General features: G+C 37.4%; 1 protein-coding gene across 2 annotated transcripts in view; it reads right to left on the minus strand.

The window, feature by feature from the left end:
- Positions 1-10,915: 10,915 nt before the first annotated feature.
- slc1a3a (solute carrier family 1 member 3a) overlaps positions 10,916-26,255 on the minus strand; it is a 64,481-nt gene continuing 49,141 nt past the window's right edge. For both annotated transcript variants that reach the window (XM_087251275.1, NM_212640.1), the window contains 4 exon segments: positions 24,051-24,284; positions 21,350-21,544; positions 17,468-17,602; positions 10,916-11,453 (listed from right to left, as the gene is read on the minus strand). In XM_087251275.1, coding sequence (XP_087107401.1) covers positions 11,243-11,453; positions 17,468-17,602; positions 21,350-21,544; positions 24,051-24,284 — 775 coding nt within the window. In that variant the 3' untranslated portion in view covers positions 10,916-11,242.

The following is a 26,255-nucleotide window of genomic DNA, read 5'->3' on the forward strand; positions in this document are numbered from 1 at the left end:
TGTTTAGAAATGTGTTGACAAAATCTGCTCTCCTTTAAATAGAAATTGGAGAAAAATAAACAGGTGCTCTAATAATTCAGGTGGGCTAATAATTCTGACTTTAACTGTATATATTTATATATGTTGTTTAATAATCTACGGCATAAAGCAACATTGGGAGCTGAAATGTGCTGTATTAAAACATATTATTATTATTAAATCACTTTTAATCTGATTTAGGGCATTCCTTATCCTCTATTAAGGGTGTAGATGCTTTGACTTGTAAAATATAAAAATAATCCTAAGAATAAGAATTAATAGTATAATATTATGGTCTTAATCACTTGTTTTTGTTTCAGCAGTTGATTTTAATCAGAATAAAATGAAGGGTTATTATAACTCACTGCAAGAAAGTCGCTGGTTCGAGTCTCGGCTGGGTCAGTTGACATTTCTGTGTGGAGTTTGCATGTTCTTCCCGTGTTGGTGTGGGTTTCCTCCAGAGTCCAAAGACATGCGCTATAGGCGAACTGAATAAACTACACAATAAGTGTATGTGTGAGTGAGTGTGTATGGGTGTTTCCCAGTACTGGGTTGAAGCTGAAAGGGAATCCGCTATGTAAAACAAATGCTGGATAAGTTGGCGGTTCATTCCGCTGTGGCGGCCCTTGATAAATAAAGGGACTAAGCCGAAGGATTATTATAACTTGACCTAGAGCTCTGTCCTTTGAGCCTTTGTGTAGCTCCACTTTCCTCCACTGGATGGCGACTGAGTATAACGATAAAGGCCAGTGAGCAACCCTGTAGCGGATTAACAGTTTCATTTGGCTTCATTAGTCTTTTAAAGTCAAGAATATGAGAATAGACGCATAAAATCCACATGTAGCGTATAAATGTCAGTAAAAACATATAAGATTTAGACTGAAAACCTGTTTACTTGTGCATATTCTTTAAGGAGGTGCCTGACAGCAAGAAAATTATTGGTTCGAGTGGGTCAGGTAGCGTTTCTGTGTGGAGTTTGCATGTTCTCCCCATGTTGGCGTGGGTTTCCTCTGGGTGCTCCGGTTTCCCCCCACAGTCCAAAAACATACTATAGAAGAATTGGATGAACTAAATTAGCCGTAGTGTATGATTGTGTGTATGTGTGTGTGTGTGTGTGTGTGTGTGTGTGTGTGTGTGTGTGTGTGTGTGTGTGTGTGTGTGTGTGTGTGTGAAGGAGTGTGTATGGGTGTTTCCCAGTACTGGGTTACGGCTGGAAGGGCATCCGCTGTGTAAAACATATGCTGGACTAGTTGGCGGTTCATTCTGCTGTGGTGAACCCTGATAAATAAATTGTTTTAAGGGGGTGTTGGATTGTTTTGTATTTCATTCAGTTAATATTCTTTCATGTTTTTTCTTCTCTCATTTATTGGAAAACTTTCTGTTTTTATGCATCTTAAGCAGTTGAGTTTGTTGCTAACTGCACAAAAGTCTTGCACATAAGGATAAGTTGGCGGTTCATTCCGCTGTGACGACCCCGGATTAATAAAGGGACTAAGCCGAAAAGAAAATGAATGAATGAAAAGAACTTATTCTTTGCCATAAAAGTGAAATTACTTAACCTTCACAGAGGAGCCTAAAAATATGCAAAATTTAAGAATGATGGCATTTAGAGGCTTTGGCATCTGAACTCTTCAAACGTCTACAAATTTGTTGCAGCATTACATTTTTTAAGTTGAATTAAATGAACTTTACAAGTCATTTCAACGTACGTCAATTAACCGGACTTAAAACACTCATTCAATAATTTTCCTTCGGCTTAGTCCCTTTATTCATCAGGGGTCGCCACAGCGGAATGAACCGCCAACTTATCCAGCATATGTTTTACACAATGGATACCCTTCCAGCTGCAACCCAGTACTGAAAAACATCCATACACACTCAAACACTACGACCCCATATGTATAAAGGGGCTAAGCCGGAGGAAAATTAACAAATAAATGAATGTTTATTGACTACATAAGCTCTATTTTGGCTAAAGAATGAAAACTATAGGTGAAACACTGCATATTTCATTGGTTCTGTATTAACACAGTGATAAACGATTATATATGACTCTTTTTCAGTGTTGTTGTTATTTGTATGTTTTTTGTACAATGACTATTTATTAAGAAACCAAAGTGATTGTTTAGTTTTACCATGATTATAGCCCATGCTGCTGATGTGGCATTAAAACATTCATTTTCTTTTTGGGTTGGTCCCTTTATTAATCAGGGGTCGCCACAGCGAAACTAACTGCCAATGCCAACCAACTAACCTCCAGCATACGTTTTATGCCGCAGAGGCCCTTCCCCTCACTGGGAAACACCCATACACTCATCACTATAGTCAAATTAGCTTTCCCAATTCACCTATACCACATGCCTTTGTACTGAGGGGGAAACTGGAGCACCTGGGCCCGGTTTTTCAAAAGGTACTTTCATCCGAATTTAGTAATCCTTTTTTTTTTTTTTTTTTTTTGCGATCCATAAGTTTGTAATCCAGCTTACTTTTTGAGCCAGTTTTTCAAAGCAACATCGGATTGGATCAATCTGATCCGGATAGGAACTTTTCAGGATCTTTAAATGTGGATAACCAGTGCTCAAACAGGATAGGAACTATAGATATGTAAAGAGAGTCAATTAGAATAGCCAGTGTGGGGGTCAATATAACTTTATTTTTCTTTAAAATAAAAACACACATTTAAAAAAAAAACAACAAGAAAAAGCAGGGCAATCTCACTGGAATGCGTAACTTTTTATTTTAGTGGCTAATTCGCATGAATTTGTACAATCTAATTCGTACAATTGAATACGATTTGGAAAAACCCCACCCATCCTCTTCCAGCACTCCGCTTATCTGAGATTTACAACACGAACACTGTACAAATAAGAAAAGAATAAGAAAAAAGACTTAATGTCAAAAACTCCACAATAATTTCGGACTTCCTCATCTGATGTGGAGAGAGCAGCTTGTCTGAGTGTAGCCTTTAGAAGGCGGATCTCAAGTCTGGCCTTGGTTTGCTGCAGTTTGGTCAGAGTCAGTTGTTCCTCTGCCAGATGAAGCTGTGCTTCTGCCCTTTCAATTATTTTTTTGCAATTGTTGAAAGTGATTTCACAAATCAGTGATTGCCATTTTTTGGATGTTTTGGTTATTCTGTAATCACTGCATGCATTATATTCTAAAAACACAAATATTTTCCATTGTGATAAATATATGCATATATCAACTAGTGACAGAATAAAATGTGTTGTTTTTGGTCAATTTTGACAGCTGTTTAGGGGATTATTTTACTGTACTTTGCTGTAGGCCTATACTGAAAGGCTGAATACGTTAAAGCCTAATCACTGTAGCCTGACGGATGAACAAATATAATTAAAACCTTATGGATAAATAGGATATCTTGTAAGATACTGCATGATTTAAATATAGTATGATTTGATACATTTTTTAAAGTTTTCATTACATTTTGGGAATAAAATCCCATTTTCAACATTTGATCCAATCCGTTATCCAAAATCCCAGTGGATTACTTTTGAAAAACAGGGCCCTGGAGGAAACCCACACCAACACGGGGAGAACATGCAAACTCCACACAGAAACACCAACTGACCAAATGGGGATTCAAACCAGTGACCTTTTTGCTGAATAAATAAATAAATAAATAAAAATAAATACTAACACAAAGACAATAAAGTTAAATTTAATCTAATGTAATGTGTCACTATTATATACTGAGTAAAACCATAATCATGCTAACACTGCTGAAGGAATAGCACATGTTCAGAAGGATGATAAAATAGTCCCAGCAAGATTCTGACATGCACAGATAATATCATGCATTCTTTTAAGGCAGAAACACAGAGTTCTTGATAAGTGTATAAGCGAAGAGTTGAATAATGTCAACGATGAGCCACTGTCAGCTGAGCGTCAGTGTAATTCTGCTAAACCGGGTGGTGCTATATTATAAATCACATGATGATTGTGTGTGAGTATGCCCAGCATTAACAAACACATATAGATGAAGACAAAATTATTAGCTTAATTATTATTATTATACAATTATTATTTAAATTATTATTAACTTTTTCCTTTTTCAAATATTTTTCAAATTATGTTTAACAGAATAAGGAATTTTCAACAGTATGTCTGACAATATTTTTTTTTTTCTAAAGAAAGTCTTATTTGTTTTATTTCGGCTAGAATAAAAGCAGTTACTATATTTTAAAAACCATATTAAGGTCAAAATTATTAGCAATATTAAGCGATATTTATTTTTTTGATTGTCTACAGAACAAACCATCATTATATAATGACTTGCCTAATTCAGGGGTGTCCAAACTCCGCCTGGAAGGAAAGTGTCCTGCAGATTTTAGCTCCAACTTGCCTCAACACACCAGCATGGGTGTTTCTAGAAAGCCTATAAGAGCTTGATTAGCTAGCCCAGGTGTGTCTAATGGGGTTGGAACTAATCTTTGCAGGGCACCAGCCCTCCAGAAGCGAGTTTGGACACCCCTGGCCTAAATATTTAACCTAGTTAAGCCTTTAAACATGAATACTAGTATCTTGAAAAAGATCTAGTCAAATATTATGAACTGTCATCATGGCAAAGGAATCAATTATTAGAGATAAGTGTTCTCTTAAGGCAGGGGTGTTTAAACTCGGTCCTGGAGGGCCGGTGTCCTGCTGAGTTTAGCTCCAACTTGCCTCAACACAAGTTTCTAGTACATCTAGTACACAGGTGTCAAACTCAGTTCCAAAAGGGCCGCAGCTCTGCACAGTTTAGGTCCAACCCCAATTAAACACACCTGATCCAACTAATTGAGTCCTTCAGGCTTGTTTGAAACCTACAGGTAAGTGTGTTGGAGCAGGGTTGGAACTAAACTGTGCAGGGCTTCGGCCCTCCAGGAATTGAGTTTGACACCCCTGATCTAGTAAGAGCTTGATTAGCTAGTTCAGGTGTGTTTGATTAGGGTTGGAGCTAAACTCTCCAGGTCACCGGCATTCCAGGACCGAGTATGGACACCCCTGTCTTAAGGGCTTGTCTTATAAAAAAAAACAGCATCCGTGGCCAAAACTCCCATTTTATTTATAGATTTCTTTTTTTTTAAGGCTGGCAGTCATCTATAAAAGCCTTGAAGTAAAGCGATTACATCAGTCTTTCAAAAACAATTCATGCGTTTGACTCCAGTTTACAGATAAAGTCTGCTGAACTGGTGTAGCATGAAAACATTGAACAGCACTGTTGTTTCTGGCCTCGCTTTGCATCTTAAAGGAGCCCTATTATGCTATTTCATTTTCAAAGTTACAAAACAAAGTTACAAATCTCAAAGTCCACTCCAAAGGCAGACATGTCATTTAAAAATATACAGGACAGACCAAAAGTTTAGACACACCTTCTCATTCAAAGAGTTTTCTTTATTTTCATGACTATGAAAATTGTAGATTCACACTGAAGGCATCAAAACTATGAATGAACACATGTGGAATAAAACATACAAAACAGAACAAGTGAAACCACTGAAATATGTCATATTCTAGGTTCTTCAAAGTAGCCAGCTTTTGCTTTGATTACTGCTTTGCACACTCTTGGCATTCTCTTGATGAGCTTCAAGTGGTCGTCACCTGAAATGTTCTTCACTTCACAGGTGTGTCCTGTCAGGTTTAATAGTGGGATTTCTTGCCTTAAAAATGGGGTTGGGGCCATCAGTTGTGTTGTGCAGAAGTCAGGTGGAAACACAGCTGATAGTCCTACTGAATCGACTGTTAGAATTTGTATTATGGCAAGAAATAAGCAGCTAAGTAAAGAAAAACGAGTGGCCATTATTTAGTGATGGTGAAATGAAGCTTTCTGAACCAGTAAAGCGCTCGACTCAATTGTATCGGAAAAAGGTTCGTTACTCGAAGCTTTCTAAATCAGAGCTCGATGAGGACCTCTTCTGGTTAAAGTGTGGGAAAGCACTGTGTTGCAATAATGTCAAACGTTCACAACTGACCAAATCATTCATGTAGTAATACGACAACAGCAATATAAACAAATTACTCAATTACTGTAGTTTTTACACAAGATATATTATATTACACCACAGATGATTGTAGTAAAATCCAAGGTATTCAAAGGTTTATCATATTACAACTAGTCCTGTTGCAAGCGGGGATCGAACCAGCGATACCTGCATGGGAGGCGAACCCTCTAGGAGGAATGTGATTGATGGCTTTGGACTGCACGAGCCAGCTGGACTCTGGTAAACACAATACTACGATATGCAGTGGTTTTCTTTAAAGATAGTTAAAAAAATACGCTAATACACTTTAGTATGGTTCAAAACCTTTTTATTGTATTTTAGTTGAATTACTGGTGTGTGGGACCGGTGCAGAGCTTTGAAACAGTAGTAATGTATGTAATCGACGCCTAATCGCTCGCTATACACTTTACTAACCCATGAGGGTGTTCAAACCTTTAAATCAAAATGCGAAGCAGTCACGTGGGTATAGGCGAAAATGAAGCTTCAGACGTCACTGATCACGTGATGATGGCAAAACGAATCAAGCTCCGGTACGCTGCTTCACTGCGAGATGTATTGTTTTTTTGATACATGCTTCGAAGTCTCGACGCACAACGTCACATCACTACCATTATTACTTTAACAAATGGTCAGTCAGTTCGAAAAAGGAAAAGAAGACCAAGAGTCACCTCTGCAGTGGAGGATAAGTTCATCCGAGTCACCAGCCTCAGAAATCACAGGTTAACAGCAGCTCCGAGTAGAGACCAAGTCAATGCCAGACAGAGTTCTAGCAGCAGACACATCAACTGTTAACAGGAGACTGTTTCTTGCAGCAGAACAACTGAAAACTGACAAGGATCACCTCAGGTGCAACTCATGTGCTTTATTTAGTGTTAAATGCTAATAATGTGAGTTTGAATGGCATTTTACATGACATTTATTGCCATACCACTGAAAGCAGCAGCAGATTCACCTCAGATCTGGAAATTAAAATAAACAGTTTGAAATTGAATTTTAGAGCCGTGACTCAAAACCAGCACATATCAGTGATTCAGCAGCTACATTTAATAATGTTAAAGAGGTTTAATATGCACTAATTAGATTCTAAACAGTACCATTTTGTTGGAGTGCAGTGAGTCCACTATTCTGTGCTTCTGAATGGCTGTGTTTAAATTTCTGCCGTGTTTCATGAAACAGCCAAATTGCTTAGCATTGCAAATCTCATCACGTAGCACAGGCCCGTGCAGAGACCGTCCAAAGGGGGGATTTGGGGGGGTTGGGGGGGGGGGGGGGGTGTTGGGGGATTGTTGTTGCCGCGTACTGAAGAGCGGTGTTGTCGCGCGCGTTCTGATCAGCTGTGTTGTCGCGCGCGTACTCAAGAGCGGTGTTGTCGCGCACAGGTTGAGCCCTATGTGTGCACGTGCCTGACGTAGCATGTTGTTCAGACACAGGGTTACAATGTAACCCGTTCACCTATTGTGTACTTTCCTAATATTTAAATTATTTTGTAATCAATAATCACATGTGGAACTCTGAATCTGCGTCTCATTTCGGAGTCTGCTACTGTCCACCGGAGGTCACATTTCGGTCACAGGCGCATACTTTGAGAGCCTTCCTGACTGAGTGAAACATGCTGTTTACTAGCAAGCCAACCCGGGGTGCTGAAATATGATTGGATGAACTGGCATTGGGCGGGTTAAAGAGACCAAAACAAAGGTTTTCGTTCCGACACGTGACTCACATTTTCAAAACAGAATATCTGACTTCAGCATTGTTTTTCAGATAAACAAGAATGTTCACTTAGCATGTTTCTTAAATATCTGCAAATATATTGTGGCATTTTTATGCTTTAGCAGAGTCTTTTTTGCAATTCTGTAAGTAACGGTAACACTTTATAATAACTACACACTATAAATCATTTATTAAGCATTAGAAAATAGGGAATTCATTATCTGTTAATCCTTAACTCTACATTAATAAACGTTGGTAAGCAGTTTATAACTGCAGCTACAAATGCTCCATTATTCACTTATAAGCACCTATAAAATGTGTTTAACAATTGTATTTTCATACTTAGTTAATGATTTATTTTTCATTACTAAATGAAGTATCACATTATTTACAAGCCATTTGTAATTAGGAGTAGTTGAGGGTTTTTAGGATCATTCAAAATGAGTTAGTAAATGATTAATAAACTATTGAAATCAACGTTTATATGTCTTATTATTCAGGCATATATTAATGGTTACGTATATTAATGAAGGCTTTTTTAACTCAACTTCATCTAGTTTTGTGACCTAATTTAAAGTGAGGACTATTTATGCTTTATAAATCCCTTAAAAATGACAAATAAAGGCTCAGTTGAGCAACAAAGATCAGTCCAAGGCACTGGAAAATAGTGAAAAATTAAAAAGCCTTTATTCACATGGCTAAATCTCTAGAAACCAGGTTTAATTTTTCACTTTTTGTAGCTGTTTTGATGAATCCCTTACCCAAAGAGCACCGACCATACATTTGAGCTCACCCCAGAGCGCTTTTTCTTTGTTTTTAAAGGCTCAGTTGAATTCTAAACAGGAAAAATGACATTATTCATTCCTATTCATTTAAATATACACAATTGAAACTGTTCTTCAAACGAAAAATAAATCTTTGCAACCTTATCTAAAATAAAATCACTGTATAGTTTAAACATTGCATCTTATAATATTGTTAAATTATTATATTGTTGTTGTTTTATCCAGTTTTATGTCGTATTTTGGCACTACTGTTATTCAGCAATGTTCAAACTTTACAGTCATTTTACTTTTTAGAAAAGATTGCAAGGATTATTGTTCATTTGAATCTGAGCCTGTAATAGTCATTTATAAGGCATTTACAAAGCATAAATAGTCCCCACTTTAGATTAGGTCACAAAACTGCATGAAGTTGAATTAATAAAGCATTTATTAACATATTAGTTTACAATTAGTATATGCCTGAATAATAAGACATATAAATGTTGATTTCAATAGTTTATTAATCATTTACTAACTCATTTTGAATGATCTGAAAACCCCTCAACTACTCTTAAATACAAATGGCTTGTAAATAATGCGATACTTCATTTAGTAATGAAATATAAATCATTAACTAAGTATGAAAATACAATTATTAAACACATTATAGGTGCTTATAAGTCAAGAATAGAGCATTTGTAGCTGCATTTATAAACTGCTTACTAACGTTTATAATGTAGAGTTAATGCTTAACAAATAATGAATTCCCTAGATGCTAATGCTTAGTAAATGACTCATAGTGTGTAGTTATTATGAAGTGTTACCAAAGTAAAAAATTTAAATTATGTGAAAAATAAAGCCTGATCTCATAAGGAAACTTAACTGTATTACACTTTGTGAGTTTAGTGGTAAAGCGCCTAAAGGCTCGTACACACCGAGACTTTTTTCATGTGCGTTTATCATCAGCGTTTATCGAGACATTTTTCCTGATTCAAACCCAATCAATTTTTACTGGCGGTGAGCAGAAGAGTATGCAAAATCACTCCTTGATGTAAGATGGCGCTTAATGAAAACAGAAAGACCCTGGTGCACAGGGTGGCGCACTGGTGAACAATAATCATTTCTTCATCGCTAGAGATGGAGCTGCTGCTTGAACCATACATGCTTGTTGGAATCGCCAGTAACTTTAACTACGAGCGTGTCAACTTTCTCTCTTCCTCTCCTGAGTTTCAAGCGAGTGTCAGAAGCTTAAAGTTGTGTAGCGCCACCCCATGCACCAGGGTCTTTCTGTTTTTTATGAAGCGCCATCTAACATCAAGGAGGGATTTTGCATAGTCTTTTGCTCGACTCCAGTGAAAATCTCTTGGGTTTGAATCAGGAAAAACATCTCAAAACGCTGACGATAAACGCAAACGAAAAGTGTCTCGATGTGTACAAGCCTTTACTCTAGCGCTAAATTCTCTGAGTACAAACAAGTTACTTTGTACAACTAGCACTTGTCATAAAGCCACAGCCATATCACCCTGAAGCCCAAGACCGGTTACTCACTGAAGCTAAGCAGGGCTGAGCCTGGTTGGTACCTGGATGGGAGACCACTAGGGAACACTAGGTTGCTGTTGGAAGTGGTGTTAATGAGGCCAGCAGGGGGCGCTCAACCTGTGGTCTGTGTGAGTCCTAATCCCCCAGTAAAAGTGAAGGGGACACTACACTGTCGGTGGGCGCCGTCTTTCAGATGAGACGTTAAACCGAGGTCCTGACTCTCTGTGGTCATTAAAAATCCCATGGCACTTCTCGTGAAAGAGCAGGGGTGTAACCCCGGTGTCCTGGCCAAAGCCCCTCTATCGGCCCATACGATCATGGCCTCCCAATCATCCCCTTCCACCGAATTGACTCTATCACTGTCTCTCCACTCCACCAATAGCTGGTGTGTGGTGAGCGCACTGGCGCCGTTGTCCTGTGGCTGCCGTCGCATCATCCAAGTGGATGCTGCACACTGGTGGTGGTGTGAAGAGACCCCCCCCCCTCATGATTGTGAAACGCTTTGGGTGTATGGCCATACACAATAAATGCGCTATATAAATACACATTACATTACATTTTACATTGTTGTGTGTATTGTCTTTAGTTTTTGAATCGCTAAATGTGTCTTCAATTGTAAGTCGCTTTGGACAAAATCGTCTTGCTAAAATAACTAAAAATGTAAATTAATTAGATTGTACATATTACTAAAAATTAAATTAAAAAGTTACGAATTGGCATGAGATAGCGTTGGAAAAAATAATGTGCTATTTAAACACATTAAAACTCAAACCACCAAAACATGAGCATGTTCTAGCATAATGAGACCCCTTTTACACCGCAAAACATACCTTAATATTGTTGTATAACACCACAGTTGCAAAATGACTGATTCAATTGACCTAATTTAAAATCAATTTATTTTGTAGAGCCATCATTTTTAACAAACAGTTTCCACAACGACATGCTTTGAATTAATAACACCAAACCTGGACATCTAGAGTTAATAAAAACACGTCTAACGCGATCAGATCTTTACCAAACTAATCAATTTACTCTACAAGAAAACAGTGGACCGCCCGTGTCCATCTCAGCTCGGACTTCACACATTTGGATGTCTTTGAGGAATAATAAAAAAACTTGAGATGAATATCAGACTAGAAGTGTCTGACTAAGTCACTAGTGTTTGTACAAAACCTCCAGGAAATGAAACTCCTCAGGAAACAGGAGTTACATTTTGCTCTCGCTGTCAGGGATCTTGGCATTGTCGCTCTCGCTCTCCTGAGAGATGAGCTGGTAGGATTTCTTGGTCTCGTTCTCCTCCAACACAGAGTTTCCGATCTCCGCGTCGATGGAGCGCAGCTCGTGACGTGACAGATGCTCCACTATGCCAGCGCCAATGGAGTCTCCTAAAACGTTAGTGGTGGTGCGGAGTCGATCTCTGAAATGGCAGACCAACACAAACAGATTCACTTTCATGCAGGAAGTGTCAAAGTCATCTCCTTCTAGGACAACACACACACACTTAATACACAAATATTATTGAACATGTACAAGGGTGGCATAGTGGCTCAGTGGTTAGCACTGTTGCTTCACAGCAAGAAGGTCGCTGGTTTGAGTCCTGACTGGACCAGTTGGCATTTCTGTGTGGACTTTACATGTTATTCCCGTGTTGGCGTGGGTTTCCTCAGGGTGCTCCGGTTTCCCCCACAATCCAAATACATGTGCTATGGGTGAATTGGATGGACTAAATTGGTCATAGTCTATAGCCCCTTTCACACAGTGATACCGGTAAATATCCGGAAAATTTCCGGAACGACTTTACCGGTGAATTCAAAAAAGCGCTGTTCACACAGGCGAGGACGTTACGGAATTTTTCCGGAAAAGAGCATTCACACATCCATCGCAAAATGCCGGTAAATTCTGACATCATTAACCAGAATTGACCTCTAAACGGCTGCGCTTGTATTTGTAAACATTTGACTACATTACAAACTCTTTGCATGGATCAGCATTGAGTACAACTCCAATGAAAACATATAGAGAAACATTTTCGCATGTCGAGATGTTCATGATATGTGTGTGTGCTGGCGCTATGGGCACTCACGGGCACGCAAAGCTTGAAGGTAAACAAACAACGGATTATCATAAACATTTTATCGATAATTATTTACACAGTTAGCATTAAGAAGGAACATAGAAACGTTATCTGACTAACATCTAGCAGCTAAAGGTGTCTGGAAAAATATTCAAAGGCTTTTATTCTCCTAAACCGCGCAGACGTGAATGCATCTGACTGTTCTGATTGGCTAAAGCAGACGTTCACGTCAGCACGTTCTAGACGTGCACGCGCTCTTTCCGGCAATCTTCCTTCTGCATTCACACAGCGCAGCATTCCGGCAAATTACCGGAAATGTTACAACTTCTCTTTCCGGAAAATAGCCAGAACGAATAAGCCAGATAAACCTTCTAAAACGAGTTAAAGTAACCTAAAAACCTACATTTTCAAATTTTTAAGTTTTTAAATATATAATTTTTTTAATTGGCCGTTACTTTTTTCAAAAAGTAAATAAATGTGTTCCTTTTTAACACTGAAACTACCATAATAACTAACAATGTGGCCATCATTTTGACCGTTCTTGTCACACCTGTTGCATTGCCCTAGTTTGGACACTTGAGGGCACTAGTTTTTGTAGTTTCACTTCATTTCACGTAATCCTTTGTTTTACTGATTGTGTTATGTTACAGCTGTTTCGTGTTTGTTAATTTAGTCCTGTCTTTATAAACCCTCTTGTTCTCTGTTTTAGTTGCCTTAGAATTTTGTTAGTTCCTCACGTCTGGTATGTTTGTCTGGTCATCTAGTTTTTTGTATTACGATTATTCTTGGATTCCTGTTTGTGTTCGTTTTTGTTAGCACTTGTTAGCACTCCCACCCTGTCCTTGTATTTACCCGTTTTTGGATTTTTGCCAGTTCCTTCGTCTGGTCATCTAGTTTTTGTATCTTGCTTATAGTTCTGTGCAAGATTTGGAAACTTTTGTCTCTTGGAAATCTGTCTTTTTGGACCCCTTTGTCTTTTTGTTGATATATTGCTGCACTTGGATTTTTGCGTTTTATGTGATTCTCCCCCATTCGTGACAGTTCTGTTCCAAATTACTTTTTTTGTCATGTCATATTTACATATTTACACCGCAAAGATAATGTTTCACTTAGGCTATGGGATCTGTATTTGATATAAATGGGCTAAAATATATCCTCTATCCTTATTAGTGGGTTTATTTAATAAGATTTAATATGTAAGGCAGGTGGCACGGTGGCTCAGGGGTTAGCCCTGTCGCCTCACAGTTAGAAGGTCACTGGTTCGAGTCTCAGCTTTCTGTGTGGAGTTTGCATGTTCTCCCCGTGTTGGCATGGGTTTCCTCTGGGTGCTCCTTGAAGTCCAAAGACTGAATTGAATGAACTAAATTGGCCGTAGTGTTTGTGTGTGAATGTGAGAATGTATGGGTGATTCCCAGTACTGGGTTGCGGCTAGAAGGGCATCCGCTGCGTAAAACACGTGCTGGAACAGTTGGTGGTTCATTCCACTGTGGCGACCCCTAATAAATAAGGGGCAAACCCGAAGGAAAATGAATGAAAGAATAAATATGTAAGGCATGGTGTTTGCTTGATTCCTAATTTAATTTCTTCTCAGATTGATTTATTAGATGAGAAATAATAATAATCATATTATTATGTCTGAACACTTGAATAAATCATCCTGAGAATGATTAATTAACAGTTTTTTGTCTCGTTTGAAAATTAATAAACATATAATTAAAAAAAAGAAAAAGAAAGTAATGTTCTTGTCGATGTTGATTTATTCTCTGGTTCACACATCTGGATTGCTCAACGTCACTTGAGCCTTTTGTTGTGCTCTGGAGGCCTCAAAAATCTTTCCAGAAAAACAGTTCCTCCATCTTTGCTGCTGTTTGTGCTGAGCCATCTTTCCCAGAGCGAAGCGTTTCTCACAATGCCTCTTCTGTTCTGTACGCCACTTTAACCAGCACATAATCTGACAACAAGGTCTCAGAGTGAACCTGAATCCGGGGACTGCTGTGAATGCGGTGGGAATAAAGGTCGCAAGAACATGCTATTGGATACGGGTGTATTGTTCTGCCGCTCCTTAAGCTCATTGAAAGCAGATGTTGCATGGTCCTGTACAATTGGATTATGGGTTATGGAATGTGAAAGATGGAATATCTTGCTTCCTGATTGGCCCGGAAAGATCTGCCTGATGGGTTTGTGTGCAGGAATAATACAATACATCAAAAAACCTTCACATACACTGAACAAAATTATTCATGGGATTTAAGGTTTTTTTTTAAGGTAAGTGGTTGAAAACAATTTATATTTGCTGAATTTCAATTAAATTGAGTAATTTTCAACTTAATTTGTATGTTTAAACGCCTGGATCGTCAAAATAGAGCCCCTTAAATTCAATGAATCATTTTGCTCAGTGCATCAAGTCAAATATACTTGTCGAAAACACACACAGCTTCATAACAGATTTAGAACATTTGTACAATTATTATGTCTATAGGGTGAGGCAGTGGCGCTGCTGGCGCAGTAGGTAGTGCTGTCGCCTCACAGCAAGAAGGTCGCTGGTTCAAACCTCGGCTCAGTTGGCATTTCTGTGTGGAGTTTGCATGTTCTCCCTGCCTTTGCGTGGGTTTCCTCCGGGTGCTCCGGTTTACTCCACAGTCCAAAGACATGTGGTACAGGTGAATTGGGTGAGCTAAATTGTCTATAGTGTATGAGTGTGTGTGTGGATGTTTCCCAGAGATGGGTTGCGGCTGGAAGGGCATCCGCTGCGTAAAAACTTGCTGGATAAGTTGGCGGTTCATTCCGCTGTGGCGACCCCGGATTAATAAAGGGACTAAGCCGACAAAAAAAAATTAATGAATGTATTATGTCTATAATATATTAAAATCGACGACAGCGACACGGTGGCTCAGTGGTTAGCACTGTCACTTTACAGCAAGAAGGTCGCTGCTCAAGTCCTGGTTGGACCAGTTGGCATTTCTTTGTGGAGTTTGCGTGTTCTCCCTGTGTTGGCATGTGTTTCCTCCGGGTGCTCCGGTTTCTCCCACAGTCCAAACACATGCGCTATAAGTGAATTGAATAAACTTATAAAGTATAATTAATGTGTGTGTAAATCTAAGAGTGTATGGGTATTTTCCAGTACTGGGTTGCAGCTGAAAGGGCATCCACAGTGTAAAACATATGCTGGAATAGTTGGGGGTTCATTCCGCTGTGGAGACCCTTGATAAATAAGTGACTAAGCTGAAGGAAAATGAATGAATGAATAAATATTTTAAAATCTTCATCACTGTAAAATTCTCCAGTTCATGCCTCCTGCAGCTTTTAATTAGGAAACATGTTATAGTTTAAAAATTACAGTGTTTTCGATAGTTCACCAAAAATTTTACATTTACTCACAATTCAATCAACCTCATGTGGTTTCAAAACCTTAATGAGTTCCGTTTTTTACTGTTAGACATAAAAGAAAGTATATTAAATAAAGCTGAACACCCAATGACTTCCATAGTAGAAAAACAAAACAAAACAAATGCTATGGAAGTCAATGGTTACAGGTTTCCAGCTTCCTCAAAATATCTTCTTTTGTATTTAACAGAAGAAAGAAAGTCCAACATGTTTTAAACTAGTCAAGGATGAGTAAATGATGAAAGAACTTTCATTTTTGGGTGAACTTTCACTTTAATTAATAAAAGCTCACTAAGATGAAATTGTAAGATTACCTATTATCTGTATAGATTACGTCTTACAGTGTGATGCATTAATGCATGAGTAAGGCTTGGTTCAAACCAATCAGCGCGCTCTATTGTGCAACTTCATTAATATTGATTAGTGTCACCGTATTTACACGACAGTGACGCCACGTTGTGTTGGCAAAACAAGCGAGAAGTGTTGCTTTTATAGTTTGCTGCCGTTAAGTTTTGTTTTCATTTTCTCTCTGTGAGAGCTCAGACTCACGTGTGGATTAACAGTGTACGCGACGCGCGACAACAATAACTTACGTGTCTAAGGAGGATTATTGTTTACCTGAGGGCTGTTCTCATCTGCAAACGCTAAGATCCGGATTTGCTTGTAGTATTGTCTTAATAAAGACGCGGCTCTAGTTGCTGGTGATTGTCCTGTCTCTACAGATTTGGTAAGTGAGCGACCAGTGCTCTTTGTTTATTCAGTTTGTTCGTATCGAACTAAGTTAACTATTGCAACGAGTGCAAACATGTTAGCACCACAACCAAACTTTAACCTCGTGTAGGGTTTTTACTGCATTTTGTGACCGGAATAACACACGCGGCTTTCTGACGCCATCTGCTGTGTGCATCTAAGTTTCCGGGAAATGCGGAGGGTTTTTTTCTCTCATTTGCCGTGCGGTATCAAACATTGCATGAAAAATACACGCTTAGAGCAGTTCCTCGAATCAAATATCTCGTTTGTCGCGAGGGGCATGAATGAATTCCCTGAATGAAAGAGCCAAACTGCAGTTAAAGTCCACCATTTAATAATTTGGCAAATAATTCCACTACAGATGTCCATGTAGGTTAAACACCATCACTTTCTCCTCTGTGTTTATTTTGACTCTGAAACTGGCGCGTGCCCAAATAGACACTCCCACACCCTCCCACTTTAGTTCCTCCGACACTCCCCCCTAAACAGAGCTGGACACACCCACTTTTCTGACTTTTTCCAAAGTAGAGGTGTGAAAACACCCTGCTGAAACGAGGGGGTTTCATGGCCCTTTAAGCTTTCAACAAAATATATAACAGAAGTGCTAAATGAGACAATATATCATGCCGATAATCAAATATTCTAAATTAACCATAATATTTTTGTCAAACTACTCTGAAACATTTCACACTTTCATCAGATTGATGTCCTACCACAACATCGTGGGGACGTTTGCATTTTTTGGGAAATTAAAATTGGGTTGACGTCAGAACCCAACGTCAGGCCAACAGCAATGTCCAGCCTAAAATCAACTAAATATCAATGTCTAATGATGTTACAGCTTGACGTTGTGTGGACGTTACCACTATGACCTCTATCAGATGTTGGATTTTGGTTGGCATCCCTGACGAATAAATGTCAGTATTTGACATCAGTATGATGTTGGTTTAAGATGTTGACTTGACTTTGGATTCTGGTCACTTTCCAACAATCTAAAATCAACCAAATATTAACATCATTTCTTGTTATTGGATGTCAGAATAACGTTGTCCTTAGATGCTGGCTGAAGATTGAATTCCGGTCACCTGCCATCCTGAGCTAAATCTAACCTAATATTAAAGTCTTATTTAAAGTTGTTGTGTGCCTGCTGATTTCTCTGAAAAGTCTTATGCACAATGATGTCAGTCAAAAACACTTGGTAGTAAACAAGACACAGTACTCACAGGAACCAATCAACAGCGATAATCAGAGTGATGTCATCAGTGGGCAGTCCCACAGAGGTCAGCACAATCACCATGGTAACCAAGCCAGCTTGAGGGATTCCAGCGGCACCGATACTGGCTGCTGTTGCAGTGATGCTTTAAAAATCATAACAAATATGCATTGTGAAAGGATTTTACATTCACTCCTGGAATATTGTGAGAAATTAAGATTTAAGACACAACAAACAACTTCTTTCAGACCAGTGGAAAGAGAACATCCTGCATCCATGCACTTTATTTGTGTTTGAAGTATTCAGTTAATATACAACTTTAAAGGCCCTTTCTCCAGCACAGAGTTAGAAATCTTCATGTTAGAAGCATTTATATCCAACAAACTTTACTTTTATCCGTATTCTTAAAGTTTTTATAAAGAGGTTTGTTCATTTTGTTGTTATTAATTGTATTTCTGACTATTGACAGTGTTTTCGAAAGTGAATAAACCAGAAAACTAAAATAATTTCCATAAATATGGTAGTAAATGATTAAACCAGGATATTTCCAATTGTTTATAATTCTGTTCTTTTAATGTACATATGCAATATGCATGCAGTCAGATTTTTTTTTTTTTTAAGACGAGACACTTTAGGCAAATCAGTGTTGAGATTTTGGGCTTTATGGCAAATTATTTCATAAATAACTTTTTTCTGTCTAATGGAAAGGAAACATCCAAAATACACATGGTTTTGGTCGTACTTCATCGATTTGAGTCTATAGATGCATATTTTTAAAGAGCGCTTATGTAAAACATATTTTCTCCTGCTCTGAGCCATAAATCCCCACATCTTTAGCACTTACAAACACATTTTACAGTTTTATTTATACGATTTGTCAGGAGATATGGTCAAACATAATTTGTCAACATTTTATTCTACAAAAAGTAGCAATTTTTTTATTTTATTTTCTTAATTATCTAATGATAAAAGCAGATATCACTTAAATAAAACCTCAAACTAATTTAAGCATGACATTATGTAGTCTTCAGATCTTTGTGCAAGAACTACACACAAAAGCTGCATCTCAAATAGCACACTATACACTATGCACTCATGCACTATGTACTTATGCACTTACACACTCAACAGGATAGTATATGTATGTAGTGTCGTCCCAAATGGAGCACTGAGGTTTTTTTAAGTGGAAATTCAAACCGTTTCTCTGATGATGTTTGACGGTCGCCAAATCAGTGAAATAAACGACCGAATTATCATATAATACCTGCCGTGAGTATTCACCATCAGGAGGCGCTATAATCACTCTCGTAAGAGGATTTTGCTTTCACCATCCACAATAAATAAAATTATCCAACATGTGCGCCCGATAGCTCCGCCCCTCCGCCCGATAGCTGCCCCGCCCGATAGCTGCCCCGCCACGTGAGCAAACCTGCGGTCGTTGAGTGCGTGAAGTGTCCATCATTACACACTTCATTTTACCGGCTGAATGAGTGCAGTGTGAACACACTACTCACACTCTTTATACTACAAAATGGCGTAGAATAGTACATAAGTATGCAATTTGGGACGCAGCTATAGTTAACTTAATGATGCCTCATTTGCATATTTAAACAACATTTTAGTAAGATTTTTCATAGGTTTTAACTTGGATCTTAGTTTATTTTAGTTTTTTTACTTTATTGATTTATTGATGACTTTCTATAAAATTGGTCATTTTAAATATAATTCAGAAATCTACAAAAGTTTAAAAAGTTTTAAGATTACAAGAGTTTTAATGTACTGTGAATATTTAAATGGGATCAGAAGCATTTTTATTATTAGTTAAAATTGTGTCCTTTTACCTATGGGGGTTTTGCTTTAACTGAATAACAAAAGTGTTGCTAGTAGGGACATAGCTGCAGACGATACTCAACGAGAATTATTTGTATTATTTAACTAATTACCCATTAATTGTATTGTAGTGGTTCATTCCGCTGTGGCGACCCCAGATTAATAAAGGGACTAAGCCGAAAAGAAAATGAATGAATGAATTGTATTTTAATAATATCTACCCCTTTCCCAACCCTCACAGTGATGTAAAAAACAGCAATTATAATGAGAACTATTAATATTATTTATTAAATTACAGATTAAATTGTGTTTTATTAGCATCCACCCTAATCCCAACCCTCACAGTAATATTAAAATATGAATTATTGTTGTGCAGTGTCACAAAAAAATTATTGACGTATCCATAGCTGTACTTCTTCTAGACTTTACCATACAGTACACTGAAAAAAATAATTAATTGATTTTTTTTAAGGTAACAACTTGCAAATAATTAATATGGGCTGAATTTAAACAAACAAATTAAGTTGAACATTACAAAATTGAATTAGTTTGTTTAAATTCATTGTTTGCAACCACTTACCTAAAAAATATTAAGTGAATCCAATTAACACTTTATTTCAGTGTAGAAAGCAAACTCATGAGTGTTAAATTATCATGGTAAAGTGTTTACATTATAAAGTTAGATTTTGATAAATGAACACAAACAGAGTTTGAAGCTGATTTGATCCAGTGTAAAATTAAGGAGTTACAGGCAACCAACACTTAATGGTGTTATTTCCAACATCCTGGAATTAATTTGACCCAAAAATCCTAATGCAACATAAGTCAGGCCATTTTTAAGATATTTTAAAGTCTTTAAAACTGGTCATTTGTTAAAAGTGTAAATGTGTCGAGCTGACTGTCATGACAAATGAACACTGAGTAATGTACAAATTTAATATATTAACACTTTGTAGGGTAACAAACACTCCAGTTTGATGTGAGAATAAACTCGTACGGTTTTAAAATGAACTCTTTGAGTAATGTACAAATTTCACACTTTAGAAATTGTTATTTTAACTCCAAATGGAGGGAGTCATATGCACACCCAAGGAGTGTTAAGTTAAACTCAAATTGAGTTAAATGTACACTGATTTTTTTGCTGTGCAAGTGTTAACATGTTTCATTAATAACACAATTGTAAATGTGAACCTTTCTATCATTCTTGGAGAATTGCCTTAAGTACGTTATTTCAGTGATCAGTCATGAGTATTGTAATGTTTACTATAGGTAGACTAGGGTGTGGCGAGGGGGCGTGGCCATGAGCCGTGGGAACAGAGTAAGGCCACCGCGTAAGTGGATACACCTGCGGTGCGCACCTGCCTCGGATCCCACGGAAGGAGCTCTGGACAATAAAAGGAGGAACGATGGCAGAGGAAGCCAAGAGAGGACTGGGCCCGGGCATTTTACATTTGCTTTCAGTTTGTTTTGGTTTAGACGGCAGCCTCCGTGAGGAGCTGCCGTGACTGTTATTAATAAATCAGTTAAAAACTGCGTCGGTTCTCCGCCTCCTTCCCGGCGGCCAAAGGGCTGTGAACTTCATTACATAGGGTTTTTAAAAAAAAGTTAAAATCTCTCTGTTAAAGTGTTGAATTTTCACTTTTTACACTTAAGTCAGGGAGCAATCAACTCCAGTAGTGTAGACCAGAGTAATTTTTTTACACGATTCAGTGTAAATATAACTCATTTATAGTGTTGTACAAATAACTCTCTTAAGAGTGTTATTTTAACTCTGAAAATATTAAGGCTCACTCAATTGGAGTTGATTTTGGCATTCACTCATTTGGAGTTGATTTTGACTCCATTAGAGTTTTAATAGCACTGCTACTTTTGCAGTGTAGCTCTTATAAAACATGCTTGTATTTCCTGAATTGTCATTGTAGTATCGTATAACGAAATTAGTTTGGTAGCTTTTAGACACCAACAGCAATAGATGTAAACGTAGAACAAATCAACACAAGATTTAACTGTATAATTAAATAGTGTAGCAGAGTCCTAGTGCAGTAATAGTGCAGTGAAGTACCTGATGGTTAGGATCTCTCCAAAGTTCATCTCCATGTCATTGACCTGTGCAATGAAAATGGCAGCCAGAGCCTCATACAGAGCAGTGCCATCCATGTTTATGGTGGCACCGACAGGCAGCACAAAGCGGGTCACACGCTTATCCACACCGTTATTTTCCTCCAGACACTTAAAGGTGATGGGCAGAGTGGCAGAACTACGGAGAAACACAGCAGATTTGAGATTTTGCTATAATTTATTTATCATTGTGATTATTATAAACCTGAGTTAAAGGGAGATTTTATGCAAAAATGTTAATTCTGTTCAAAATCATTATACGTTTTACTTTAATCAAAACTGTTCAAGTCAATATTTTTTTCTGTCAAACACTAAAGAAGATATATTTAATTGAAAAATGTTGGAAACCTGTAACCATTGACATCTAAAGTAAGAAAAACAAACACTATATGGAAGCCAGTGGTTACAGATTTGCAGCATTTTTCAAAATATCTTCTTTTGTGTTCAACAGAATTAAATTATAAACTAAAACTGGTTTGGAACAAGTGAAAGGGGAGTAAATGATGACAGAGTAAATGATGAAAAGCAAATGGTGAGTACATATTTCCTTTTTGAGTGAACTATCTCTTTAAGTGTAATCCACGGAACAACAAAAGGACAGTATTGCGCAATCCTGACGCAACTTTTGTCTGATGACGACAGGCTGTCATGCTCCAAGAAAACCACTAAAATAGGCCACAGGAGTACTGCACTTTTGAAACAACATGTGCTTTGGTAAGTAAATAATCATTAGATTGATCTTTAGGTCATGTAGCACTTTAAAACTTGCCGCTAAATCCGTATTTCCCATATATATCTGTAGCCTACATACATTGCTTTTTAACCAGAATGAAATATTAAAAAAATAAATAAAATCACATTTTAATACTGTTATGAAAGTAATTATGGCCTAATGTTTAATTTGTTACAATATAAAATCAGTGTACAAGACATAACGACAAAAATCTGCACACAAAAACAACATACACAACTTAACAAAAGTCTTGTCGCCTATCTAAGTTTTAGAAACAACCAATAATAACGTGACTTCTAGTTGATCATTTGGTATCAGAAGTGGCTTATATAAAAGGCAAAGGCCTCTAGATTACGCTTATTTTACCACAATAAAACATGATCAGGCCTTGATTATTAATGATTTCATTAGGACAGTAAAGTTTGACTTTTTTTAGAAAAAAAAAGTCTTGTCACTTAACAGAAATAAGGTCCAGTATAGAATATAAAGTCATGCTGCAGTGGAAAAAGAGTTAATATTGTGTCTGACTCCATCATGAGCTTAGAGGACTTCACCCATACATCTCTGCAGTGACTCAAATCACTTATTAATAAAGTCATCTGGAATGGCAAAGAAAGCGTTCTTGCAGCGTTCATCAAGATTCTTTGGATTCATCTTCAATGCCTCCTCCTTCATCTTACCCCAGACATGCTCAATAATATTCATATTGGGTGACTAGGCTGGCCAATCTTGGAGCACCTTGACCTTCTTTGCTTTCAGGAACGTTTATGTTGAGGCTGAAGTATGAGAAGGAGCGCTATCCTGCTGAAGAATTTACCCTCTCCTGTGGTTTGTAATGTCAGCACAAATCCACTCTGCAGATCTCTCGCACTCCCCTTTACTGAATGTAACTCCAAACCTTTTCCAAATGATCAACTCGAAGTAAAGTTATTATTTGTTGCTCTTACAACTGGTATCGACGATAAGACTTGTCAGGTAGTGTAGCACTTAAACCACATATAGTCTGATTGGCAAACAAATGACAAATTGGTTTGTTTTCGTGAATCAAAAGCATTCAGTGCAACAAACAGTTGAATTATTATACATTCTACTCTTATTGGTAGATGATATGAGAAAGCTTGAAGATCAGGATTAGACCAAAAAGGGAAGATTCTATCAGATGATTCACTCATTGAAAATAAAAGCGGCCATTGAATCAACACCTGACTCAAGAGACAGTTCACCCACAAAAATAAAAATTCTGTCGAAATGTACTCATCCAAAATGTCTTGTTTTGTTTTCAACAGAAGGAAGAAATTCATAAACCACTTTTTGCCGTTTAAAAACACTTAAGTGTGAGTAAATAGTGAGAAAATTCTTAGTTTTGGGTGAAATACATTTTGATAAGTACACAAGTCAGCAAAATACATAACAATATTCTAGTGTTTTTGAATGATTAATTGAAAAACATCCTACATATTGTGGCTTTAATATGCTTTCTAATGCATGTACTGTTTATAAAATCACTTTTGTACATTTAGTTTGATGCAAACACCAAAATAACGTTTACCAATACTACGTAAACAGCTAATAATAATAATAGTAATAAAAATGCAGTAGTAATAACACTAATAATAGAAATAATAATAACTAGAAAAGTAAAATTTCTAGATAAACTTTATAGTGGCTTAGGAAAGCCTAGTCTAAAAGTTTGAAGTAGTTTTAAAGTTTAAATTGATGAAGTAGTTTTTACGAAGTTTGAAACAGTCAGCATAAATAGATAAGTACAAGTGTGTTAGCATGTTTCTAGCATGGATTGGCATGTTTCTTGCTAGGTGGTTGATAGGGGGTTCTAATAATAATAATAATAATAATAATAATAATAATAATAATAATAATAATAATAATAATAATAATAATAATAAACCCTCACCTGGAGGAGGTACCGAGCGCAGTGATCAGGGCTTGCAAAAGTCCAGCAATGAATACGAATGGATTTTTTCTTGTCACAAGGAAGTAGAGCAATGGCAGTACGATGACTGCATGAATTAGCAGGCCAATGATGACTGTAATGGTGTACATGCCCAGCTGACCGCCCATTTCTGACAGATCGTCCATCTCCACTATCTTTCCAGCAATCAGGAACATTATACCCAGCGGAGCGTACCTGGAGGGAGAAAGCACAGTGGATGTTTATTACCATTTGGTATTTCCGTAATTAAGTGGAAACAAAGACAATAGGGTGACACTTTACAATAAGGTTTCATTAGTTAATGTATTTACTAACATTGACTAAGTATGAAAAGTACTTGTACAGCATGTATTATTTGTAGTTCAATATTAACTATTGAATTATTTAAATCAAAAGTTGTGTATGTTAAGTTAGGGATAAAGTACATCCAGGAGGTTGTTATCACAGAAAAAAGCTTAACACAGGATTATCAGCAGCTGTTGTATAAGACTGAGGGGCGTTATTCTGTGAAAACAACCATCTTGGATGTACTTTATCAAGCTTATTATTAAATGTTTACTTGCCACAAAATATAGAAGTTAGACAAAAAATATTGTTCTGAGTCGTTTATAAAGTAGTTTATTAACTCTTCAATTAAATAAAAAGCTGAGAGAAATAAAAAAACAGCTGAATAGAATATATACTAACCTGCACATTATTCAGTCACAAGATGGCGCCAAACAGTCAAAAACACAAAGCTGACAAAAATGTAAAACAGCTGATGGATTATACACTAATCTGCGCATTATTCAGTCACAAGATTGCTCCAAACAGTCAAAAACACAAAGCTGACAAAAGCGTAAACAGCTGATGGAGTGTACACTAATCTACACATTATTCAGACACAAGATGGCGCCAAAGAGTCAAAAACACAAAGCTGACAAAAACGAAAACAGCTGATGGAGTATACACTAACCTGCGCATTATTCAGACACAAGATGGCGCCAAAGAGTCAATAACACAAAGCTGACAAAAACGAAAACAGCTGATGGAGTATACACTAACCTGCGCATTATTCAGTCTCAAGATGGCTCCAAACAGTCAAAAACACAAAGCTGACAAAAGTGTAAAAAGCTGATGAAGTATACACTAACCTGCACATTATTCAGACACAAGATGGCTCCAAACAGTCAAAAACACAAAGCTGACTGAAACAAAAACAGCTGATGGAGTATACACTAACCTACACATTATTCAGACACAAGATGGCGCCAAACAGTCAAAAACACAAAGCTGACAAAAACGAAAACAGCTGATGGAGTATACACTAACCTGCGCATTATTCAGTCTCAAGATGGCGCCAAACTGTCAAAAACACAAAGCTGAAAAAAGCGTAAACAGCTGATGGAGTATACACTAACCTGCGCATTATTCAGACACAAGATGGCGCCAAACTGTCAAAAACACAAAGCTGACAAAAACGAAAACAGCTGATGGAGTATACACTAACCTGCGCATTATTCAGACACAAGATGGCGCCAAAGAGTCAATAACACAAAGCTGACAAAAACGAAAACAGCTGATGGAGTATATACTAACCTGCGCATTATTCAGTCTCAAGATGGCTCCAAACAGTCAAAAACACAAAGCTGACAAAAGTGTAAACAGCTGATGAAGTATACACTAACCTGCACATTATTCAGACACAAGATGGCTCCAAACAGTCAAAAACACAAAGCTGACTGAAACAAAAACAGCTGATGGAGTATACACTAACCTGCGCATTATTCAGACACAAGATGGCGCCAAAGAGTCAATAACACAAAGCTGACAAAAACGAAAACAGCTGATGGAGTATATACTAACCTGCGCATTATTCAGTCTCAAGATGGCTCCAAACAGTCAAAAACACAAAGCTGACAAAAGTGTAAACAGCTGATGAAGTATACACTAACCTGCACATTATTCAGACACAAGATGGCTCCAAACAGTCAAAAACACAAAGCTGACTGAAACAAAAACAGCTGATGGAGTATACACTAACCTACACATTATTCAGACACAAGATGGCGCCAAACAGTCAAAAACACAAAGCTGACAAAAACGAAAACAGCTGATGGAGTATACACTAACCTGCGCATTATTCAGTATCAAGATGGCTCCAAACAGTCAAAAACACAAAGCTGA

The sequence above is a fragment of the Danio rerio genome, chromosome 5, assembly GCF_052040795.2.
Source record: "Danio rerio strain M-AB ecotype USA chromosome 5, GRCz13ab, whole genome shotgun sequence".
NCBI classification, from domain to species: Eukaryota; Metazoa; Chordata; class Actinopteri; order Cypriniformes; family Danionidae; genus Danio; species Danio rerio.